The following is a 10,846-nucleotide window of genomic DNA, read 5'->3' on the forward strand; positions in this document are numbered from 1 at the left end:
CAATGGCTTCCCCCCCCCATAACTTCCCTCCCACCCGCACCACTCCCATCTCCCGCTCCCTCTCCTATTCCATTCACATCAATATTCATTTTCAATTATCTTTATATACAGAAGATCGATTCAGTATATATTAAGTAAAGATTTCATCAGTTTGCACCCACACAGAAACACAAAGTGTAAAATACTGTTTGAGTACTAGTTATAACATTAATTCACATTGGACAACACATTAAGGACAGAAATCCCACATGAGGAGAAAGTACACAGTGATTCCTGTTGTTGACTTAACAATTCGACACTCTTGTTATGGCGTCAGAAATCTCCCTAGGCTCTAGTCACGAGTTTCCAAGGCTATGGAAGCCCCTTGAGTTCGCTGACTTTGATCTTATTTAGACAAGGTCATAGTCAAAGTGGAAGTTCTCTCCTCCCTTTAGAGAAAGGTACCTCCTTCTTTGATGGCCTGTTCTTTCTACTGGGATCTCACTCACAGAGATCTTTCATTTAGGTGTTTTTTTTTTTTTTTTTTTTTTTGCCAGAGTGTCTTGGCTTTCCATGCCTAAAATACTCTCATGGGCTCTTCAGCCAGATCTGAGTGCCTTAAGGGCTGATTCTGGGGCCAGAGTACTATTTAGGACATCTGCCATTCTATGAGTCTGCTGTGTATCTCACTTCCCATGTTGGATTGTTCTCTCCCTTTTTTATTCTATCAGTATTAGCAGACACTAGTCTTGTTTGTGTGATCCCTTTGACTCTTATACCTATCAGTGTGATCAATTGTGACCTGAAATTGATCACTTGGACTAGTGAGATGGCATTGGTATGTGCAATCTTGATGGGATTGCATTGGAATCCCCTGGCACATTTCTAACTCCACCATTTGGGGCAAGTCCGATTGAGCATGTCCCAAATTGTACATCTCCTCCCTCTCTTATTCCCACTCTTATATTTAACAGGGATCACTTTTCAGTTAAATTTAAACACCTAAGAATAAATGTGTGTTGATTACAGAGTTCAACCAATAGTATTAACTAGAACAACAACAACAAAAAAACTAAAAGGGATAAAGTATTAAATAGTACATCAACAGTCAGGACAATCTGCACAGGCCTTTCTTTACTCATCCAGGTTCCATAACTATTTCTGATTTCAATTCTGAAATGCCTCTTCAATCAATTTCTTTATGTCCATCGTGAGATTAAGAAGTGGTTCTTACTATAAAGAAAGGGGTCATTATCTTAAAGGCAGGCAGGGACTTGGAGTGTCAGAGACACAGGACAATTTAGAGGTCTCTATGGAGGATTCATCCAGAGAACAGAGGAGGAATTAGCCTTTAGAAAGTACCAGGAACATTCCTAACCCACTGTGTTTTTCATAATATACTGGCTAAGTCTGGGCTTCCTCAGAGCAGGAGAAGAAAGGCTTAGCATGCATCACTCAAGGCCCCCATGATAAGAGGCTCAGCTTTGGATAGTATTCCTTGCAGATTAGCTTGTAGAGTGACCACAGCAAGGTATCCCAATGCCCTTATGAAGTGGAACATGTCAGATACCCACATGGTTGAGCCGCATTAACCTCCATGCTATCTTCAGATAGCCCAACCTTTGAAATTCCTGAGGCTTTCAGGCCTTTCTTAACTTTCTGCCTGAGCTAACATATTTCTCCTACCTTTTATGCTTCAAAATGTTTTCCTCTTTTGGATGTCTCCTTGAAGATCCTGCTTTGTATTGAAAGAAGAGCCATATCACTCAAACAGAATATTTTGTATTCCTCTGGGTATGCTCCTTAGTCCTGACTGTCTCAGTCACCAGAACAGGACATTCACTCACAATCGCTTCTAAAGGAATCAAACCAAAGAAAAACACTTCTGAACACTTGCAAAGAGGAAAACAACAACAAATAATTCTCTAAGATAATGATGAACACAACGTATTTACAAAATTTTCTTTAGGAAGGAAGAAATTATTGCCCTTGGATGGAGTCAAAGGCAATAACCCAATATTTTCTGAAGAATGGGAATAAAGAATCCTGAAATCAGGCCCTGTCCAGTTCTGTGGAGCAGAGGCTAGGATTTCCTTGGGCTTACATGGATTCAACTAAGCAGAGCTTTTCATGCAGCTATCCCTTCTAAACAACAAAGAGAGGATGAGTTTAGTTAAATAACTGTGCTCGTCAGGGCTAAATGGTGTAGTGGCTGAGAACCATGAACCTATGATCAGAGTCTCCAGTTCACACTTCTGCCTTCTCCATTTACCAGCTCTCTAATCTTGATCACACTACTTTGCTCCCTTTATTGCCTTCATTATTTGTAACACAAGGGTGACTATATTAACTACTCTGTAGTATTTTTTAAGAGGATGAATGAGATAATAAATAAATAACAATTATCATAGTGCCTGGCAGATGACACATGTCCAGTTAAACATTAGCAATGATGATGGTGACGGAGGCAACATAAGTATATCTTTGAGACAGGTACAGGGCCCCAGCAGAAACTCAAGTTCCACTACATCTAACATAGGTACTGTCTGCATTGATATACTTCTGTCCTTCATTTTAAGGTACTCTGGATTTCCAACTCCATCAGGATATTTTCCATGGCTTCTCCGAGCAACTTTACCATTACCCCTATCTCTGAATTCCTCCTCATCTGCTTCCCTAACTACCAGAGTTGGCAGCACTGGCTGTCCCTGCCCCTCAGCCTCCTCTTCTTTGTGGCCATGGGGGCCAACGCCACCCTCCTGATCACCATCTGCCTGGAGGCTTCTCTGCATGAACCCTTGTACTACCTGCTCAGCCTGCTCTCCCTGCTGGACATCGTGCTCTGCCTCACCGTCATCCCCAAGGTCCTGGCCATCTTCTGGTTTGACCTCAGGTCCATCAGTTTTTCTGCCTGCTTCCTCCAGATGTTCATCATGAACAGTTTTCTCACCATGGAGTCCTGCACATTCATGATCATGGCCTTTGACCGCTATGTGGCCATCTGCCACCCACTGCGATACCCATCCATCATCACTGGCCAGTTTGTGTTTAGGGCGACCATCTTTGTTATAACCAGGAATGCCTTCTTTTCTCTTCCTGTTCCCATCCTTTCTGCCCGACTCAGATATTGTGCAGAGAACATCATCAAGAACTGTATCTGCACTAACCTCTCTGTGTCCAAACTTTCTTGTGATGATATCACTTTCAGTCGGCTCTATCAGTTTGTGGCTGGCTGGACCCTGCTGGGCTCTGACCTCATACTTATATTTCTTTCCTATTACTTTATCTTGAAAGTTGTTCTAAGAATCAAGGCTGAGGGTGCTGTGGCCAAGGTTTTGAGCACATGTGGCTCCCATTTCATTCTTATCCTCTTCTTCAGCACAGTCCTGTTGGTTCTGGTCATCACTAACCTAGCCAGGAAGAGAATTCCCCCAGATATTCCCATCCTGCTAAACATCTTGCACCACCTTATACCTCCAGCTCTGAACCCCATTGTTTATGGAGTGAGAACCAAGGAGATCAAGCAGGGAATCCAGAACCTTCTGAGGAGGTTGTAAGAGTAACCCACCTACTTTGGAAACAGATGATTATGTTTTGCATTTGAAAGGAAATCCTGAAATGACTTCTGATTCTACTTTTTTCCCCAATAACTCAAACAACAATGAAAAAATTTATTTGTAAATCTTTGTTTGCTGTTGCTTCAAAGGATATCTGCCTTTCCTGCATTCTGTGGTTATCTGGGGATTTTCCCTATCTGTTGCATAACTATGAGTAGGCAAGGCTTACCAAAGAGAACTGGATTATTGTGGGGGTGTTTGACCTTGGAGGGAACAGAATTTATGTGATGCCCTTAAAGTTCATTTCCTATCTCTGATTCACCCTGGCAGAATTGTTCCTGGTTTTTGTGCCATAAGCATTGCTTGAGGGGCCAGTGCTGTCCTGCAGTGTGTTAAAGCCCCAGGCTGCAGTGCTGGCAACCCATATCGGCACCAGTTTGAGTCTCAGCTGCTCTACTTCTTATCCAGCTCTGTGCTGTGGCTTGGGAAAGCAGCAGAAGATGGCCCAAGTCCTTGGGCCTCTGCATCCACGTGTGAGACCTGAAAGAAGCTCCTGGCTCCTGGCTCGTATCAGCTTAGCTCTGTCCATTATGGCCATTTGAGGAATGGACTTGGAATGGAAGCCTTTTCTCTCTCTCTCTCTGGCTCTACCTCTCTCTGTAACTCTGTTTTTCAAATAAGTAAAATAAAATAAATAAATAAATAAATAAATAAAAAAGATTGCTTGGGCTGACATACAGCTATTGTCCCCAGAACTTTGACTCAGGGCTGAATGCTTTGCCCTGAATTGACACAACTCTCCTCTTTGGCACCTGAGGTAGATTTTCCATCCACTGGTGCCTAGACCTGGTTAGGATTTTTGAGTCTTCATCATCTCTCTGGGTGAAACATTTCATATTTTCTCTTTCTTCTTAGAGTTTCTTTCTTTGTTTTTTTGGTTTGTAAAGAAGGTTGGCAAGTTTTTAGTTTTTGGGAGGTTGGGGAAGAATTGTATTTGGCACTTGTTAATATGTTCTTTTCTTCTTTATCTTTGTGTTCATGTCTTTATAATCTTCACTTTGTCCCATCTTATCTGTAATCAGGAACTTAGAACTTCTAATCAAGTTTCAGGCAGGGTCCCTGTCTCACCCTGCCCCTGCTATCCTCTACATAAATGAGCTATTGTTTTCATCCCCTGTGTTGGCCTGTTAGCCTCAGGTTGTATTCCTAGCTGTGGCTGGTAAAGCTGCACACAGTTTTACAGGTAAGGATGCTTTAGATTTTTTTTTTTGGCAGAAAATTGCATTTCATCTTTTTGCTAGCTCCTTAATGATGCCTTGCAGTGGGCCAATATCTCAAAGGAATGTTGTGCCGCAATAATCTATCTCTTCTGGAGATGGAAATTAAGATTTCAAGTCCATCATTTCTTGCATTATCATTTGACAACTTTCCTAACTGAACAATTCTACTTTGTTTTGTCTGATGCTTATCTTTGCTGAATGGTGAGCATTAAATTTTAATTTTTCTACAGTATTATAACAAATTTTATATGCTACAGCATTTTCTGTTACTGGGCTTGCATGTTCTGGCCTTGACATATTTTTAGATTCATCTTAGACTTTCTTTGTTTTGTCTTCAGCTGTAGTCAAAATGAATTGATTAATATTTCTGGAATGTTCTCTAAAATGTATTTTCTTTGACACTATTCGCAATGGTCTTCTTTGATAACGTCATCATTTACCAAATCCCATCTTTCCTGTTAAGGGTAATTTGACTTCCACCTTTCACGAAATGTCCTCCTTTCAAGATCCTTTCAACAGGAATTATTATTCTTACATAGTTGTATATACAACTTACATATATCTTACATAGTTGTATGTCTTTCTTTGACACTGCCACAGCTTCTTTTAGGTTGAGACAGCATTTTATTCAACTTTTAAATTTTTCATTTACTTTTACTTTTTCTTGTAAGGAGAAATTAAAAATAAAAATATATTAAACAAGATAGGACATTTTATATGTGAATCTCTTCTCTTTTTTCCTTTGAAAACTACTTGGAAATGATCAAATCTTATAAAATGAAGGCCACTAGGCTTAGCATAATCTGGATGATTTGTTTGATTCTAAGATAAACCCATTTGGCTAAATTTGTCTAGCAGATTTTGTTAAGATTGGTTAATTCACAGAGCCTTGGTTCACTATTTTGAATATGGTAACAATGATCTTATCTCTTATTATTGTTTTGCAAAATGGATAAATAAGTCACGTAAATTTTGCATAGTACTTTAAATTCATACACATTAAATTATATACACATGAAATAAGATATCATTATTATTTCCCTAAGCACAGTCCTTCCCTGATGCCCTTTGAAAATAACAGAGATCATTATCTTATACCACATTTATCTCGTGTACCTGTCATTTGAGTTATCATTCATTTTTGCAGTCTTTTTTTTTAGGTCTTTACTTGAAAAAATTCTTATTTATTGTCAGGGATATGGAAATGCTTTAACATAGCAATAAATTTTTTAAACTATAGAAATATTATTTTCACTTTAATCTCTCATGCATTTCTTAAGTACAACTTTAGGAATATAGTGATTCTTCTCTCTGTGCTCACCCTCCTGCCCACACTCCCACCCACACTCCCACTCCTCTTCTTCCTTCCTCTCCTATTCACAGTCTTATTTTATACTAAGATCTATTTTCAATTAACTTTATGCACAAAGGTTAAGTAAATAGTAATTAAAGAGTTCATGAGGCCGGCGCCGTGGCTCCATTGGCTAATCCTCTGCCTGCAGCTCCGGCACCCTGGGTTCTAGTCCCGGTTGGGGCGCCGGTTCTGTCCCGGTTGCTCCTCTTCCATTCCAGCTCTCTGCTGTGGCCCAGGAGTGCAGTGGAGGATGGCCCAAGAACTTGGGCCCTGCACCCGCATGGGAGACCAGAAGGAAGCACCTGGCTCTTGGCTTTGGATCGGCGCAGTGCGCCAGCCATAGTGGCCAATTTGGGGGGTGAACCAACAGAAGGAAGATCTTTCTCTCTGCCTCTCTCTCTCTCTCACTGTCTAACTCTGCCTGTCAAAAAAAAAAAAAGTCATGAATTTGTATGAAAAGAGAAGTAAAAAATAAAATAAAAAGAAAAAAATGTTTTCTCAACAGTTGAGACAAGGGTTGGTCAAAGTCATTGCATCTTGAAGTTAATTTCTTTTTTTGTTTGTTTGTTTGTTTGTTTTTGAGAAACTTATTTACCTTTAAAGAAACACCCAAGGATGATACCTCTTTTGTGAGCATGTAGACATAACTGTAGTTCATGAGACATAAGAATATCTTCCACTTAATACATTAAAAGAAAGTAAGTCTTTGGGAACAAATTTTGTCATTAATTAAAGAAGCACCTAAGAAAACAAGCAATGGAGTTGGGCATTTTGGTCTAACTAAAACTTAAGAGCCATAAGTATGTCCGCCACTTAATATACTAAAATGGATAAATCTTTGAAAATAAGTTTTCTTGCTAGCTTCCTAAAACAACTCTTTGAGGGAAGAGGTCTTGCATGGGAGGTTAGTGCACAGTGACTCTTGTTGTTAATTTAACAATTTACACTCTTATGTATGATGTCAGTGATCACCTGAGGCTCTTGACATGGGCTACCTAGGCTATGGAAGCCTTTTGAATCCACAGACTCCTTCAGTATTTAGATAAGTCCATAGGCAAAATGGAAGTTCTCTCCTCCCTTCAGAGGAAAGTACCTCCTTCTTTGATGACCATTTTTTTTTCACTGGGGTCTCTCCCACCGAGGTCCTTCATGAAGGACACTTTTTGCCACAGTGTCTTGGCTTTCCATGTCTGAAATGCTCTCATGGGCTTTTCAGCCAAACCAGAATGCCTTAAGGGCTGATTCTGAGGTCAGAGTGCTACTTAAAGTGATTGCATTCTATGAGTCTGCTGTATGGACTGCTTCCCATGTTGGAGAACTTCCACTTTGCATATGGCCCTGTCTAAAAACCGACAGATTTTCTGGACTCAAAAGGCTTCCATATCTGTGGCAGCTCATGACAAGAGCCTTGGGTGATTCCTGACATCATAAATAAGAGTGTCAATTGTTAAATCAACAACAGGAGTCACTGTGCACTTACTCCCCATGTAGGATCTCTGTCCTTAATATATTGTACTATGTGAATCAATGGTATAACTAATAATCAAACAGTACTTTATAGTTTGTGTTTCTGTGTGAGTGCAAACTGTTGAAATCTTTACTTAGCAAATACTAAGTAGATCTTCTGTACATAAAGATAATTGAAAATGAGTCTTGATGGAGAATGGGATGGGAGAGGGAGTGGGAGATGGAATGGTTCTGGGTGGGAGGGAGGTTATGGGGAGAAAAAGCCACTATAATCCAAAAGTTGTACTTTGGAAATTTATATTTATTAAATAAAAGTTAAAAAAAGAAGATACAACTACACTGAAACTGTTCAGCATGAAGGCGCTCTATTCATTTTATGTGGATAAAAATTGTCAGTCACATGATTTGAAGTTTCTACAAAAGTGTATCTCTCATACACTTAAAACCTGCCCTGTGATAATTTAAGAAATCTCTTTTGCCTGAACTGCTCTGGAAAGATTTTAAAATAAGATGCAAAAAACAAAATAAATAAAATAAGATGCTAAAAAAGATCTTAATTCATAATAACATAGTATGCAGATGTTTTAATGCTTTACCACTGCCTGTCCAAGACAATGCTACTAATGTTTTGTCTCAGGTTACCTGTAAAAAAGAAAAGTAATGAGAATTCACAAAATGATGTTACATATTGTCTCCAGATAATCCTATTGAGTCCTTACTTTAGTTCAATTTTTCTTCTTGAGGCAGGATAGCTCCTGCAACTTCTCTCAGAGTCAGCTAAGACTTGGTACTTCATCTGAGAAGAGCTGCTACCCTATCATTCTCTGCTTCTGAAGCATTCTCAGTAGCAAAGAATCAGGGCACCTCTCTTGGAGTCATCACTTTCGTCTGCCTCTCTCCTTTCTGTTGTGATTCTCCTTCTCTTTGATTTAGTCTACTTCCTAATTTAGATTCTTTCTGAGTGAGGACTCTGGTTCAGGCACATTGCTCATATGTAAACCACTACAGCAGGAGCCTTCCTGGGTACTCCCCTTCTATGCAGGAAGAAGTGGTAGGTTGGAAAGAGTAAAGTATGGTAAGACCTTATCTATCCCTAAGTATTATTTACGGCAAGTATTAGACTGGTCAGATGAAGTCAATGCCCAACCCAATGTTCCCTTTGGAAGACAGACAAGGTAGTCATCTTGCCCAGTTATGCCGCATTGTCTGAAACACAGCTGCCACATCCCTCTTGGAACACAGACCTTGTGAGGTGGGAAAGAGAGGGTTGTATCCCAGCATCCTCTCCACCTCTTTCACTCATATAGCTGGTACCCAAGTGCTTTCTAAGGCGCTTGTTCTTTACTACCACACATATTCAGTAGAAGCTGTACACATCCAGTGAGTGAGATTTTCATGTTCATGTCATGCCCTATCCTTAATAATAGTTCATTTTACCCATTTCAATTGTCAATTAAGCCACTGTGCTGTGAACAAAAAGGGAAATGGTAATCTTATAACATATTACACTTTATGGCTCAAGTTTATGCAGTGGGTATAATAAATTACCCCATTTAAGATCAATCCCATTCACAATAGCTACAAAAACAATCAAATACCTTGGAATAAACTTAACCAAGGACGTTAAAGATCTCTACAATGAAAATTACAAAACCTTAAAGAAAGAAATAGAAGAGGATACCAAGAAATGGAAAAATCTTCCATGCTCATGGATTGGAAGAATCAATATCATCAAAATGTCCATTCTCCCAAAAGCAATTTACAGATTCAATGCAATACCAATCAAGATACCGAAGACCTTCTTCTCAGATCTGGAAAAAATGGTGCTGAAATTTATATGGAGGCACAAGAGACCTCGAATAGCTAAAGCAATCTTGTACAACAAAAACAAAGCCGGAGGCATCACAATACCAGATTTCAGGACATACTACAGGGCAGTTGTAATTAAAACAGCATGGTACTGGTACAGAAACAGATGGATAGACCAATGGAACAGAATTGAAACACCAGAAATCAACCCAAACATCTACAGCCAACTTATATTTGATCAAGGATCTAAAACTAATTCCTGGAGCAAGGACAGTCTATTCAATAAATGGTGCTGGGAAAATTGGATTTCCATGTGCAGAAGCATGAAGCAAGACCCCTACCTTACACCTTACACAAAAATCCACTCAACATGGATTAAAGACCTAAATCTACGACCTGACACCATCAAGTTACTAGAGAACATTGGAGAAACCCTTCAAGATATTGGCACAGGCAAAGAATTTCTGGAAAAGACCCGGGAGGCACAGGCAGTCAAAGCCAAAATCAACTATTGGGATTGCATCAAATTGAGAAGTTTCTGTGCTGCAAAAGAAACAGTCAGGAGAGTGAAGAGACAACCGACAGAATGGGAAAAAATATTTGCAAACTATGCAACAGATAAAGGGTTAATAACCAGAATCTACAAAGAGATCAAGAAACTCCACAAAAACAAAACCAACAACCCACTTAAGAGATGGGCCAAGGACCTCAATAGACATTTTTCAAAAGAGGAAATCCAAATGGCCAACAGGCACATGAAAAAATGTTCAAGGTCATTAGCAATCAGGGAAATGCAAATCAAAACCACAATGAGGTCTCACCTCACCCCGGTTAGAATGGCTCACATGCAGAAATCTACCAACAATAGATGCTGGCGAGGATGTGGGGAGAAAGGGACACTAACCCACTGTTGGTGGGAATGCAAGCTGGTCAAGCCACTGTGGAAGTCAGTTTGGAGATTCCTCAGAAACCTGAAGATAACCCTACCGTTCGACCCAGCCATCCCACTCCTTGGAATTTACCCAAAGGAATTTAAATTGGCAAACAAAAAAGCGGTCTGCAGCCTAATGTTTATTGCAGCTCAATTCACAATAGCTAAGACCTGGAACCAACCTAAATGCCCATCAACGATAGACTGGATAAAGAAATTATGGGATATGTACTCTTTAGAATACTATACCGCAGTAAGAAACAACGAAATCCAGTCATTTGCAACAAAATGGAGGAATCTGGAACACATCATGCTGAGTGAAATAAGCCAGTCCCAAAGGGACAAATACCATATGTTCTCCCTGATCGGTGACGACTGACTGAACACCAAGAGGGAAACCTGTTGGAGTGAGGTGGACACTATGGGAAATGGTGGCTTGATCAGCATAGCCCTGACTGTTAATGAACAA

The 10,846-nt window shown here is 39.9% G+C and overlaps 1 protein-coding gene across 1 annotated transcript; it reads left to right on the forward strand.

The window, feature by feature from the left end:
- Positions 1–454: 454 nt before the first annotated feature.
- On the forward strand, positions 455–4,120 carry LOC100357201 (olfactory receptor 56A4). The gene has a single exon (XM_008265110.3). It carries the CDS (start codon positions 2,595–2,597, stop codon positions 3,534–3,536), a length of 942 nt encoding a protein of 313 aa, XP_008263332.3. The 5' UTR covers positions 455–2,594; the 3' UTR covers positions 3,537–4,120.
- The last annotated feature ends 6,726 nt before the right edge of the window (positions 4,121–10,846 follow it).

This window comes from Oryctolagus cuniculus, chromosome 1 (assembly GCF_964237555.1).
Source record: "Oryctolagus cuniculus chromosome 1, mOryCun1.1, whole genome shotgun sequence".
Classification (NCBI taxonomy): Eukaryota; Metazoa; Chordata; class Mammalia; order Lagomorpha; family Leporidae; genus Oryctolagus; species Oryctolagus cuniculus.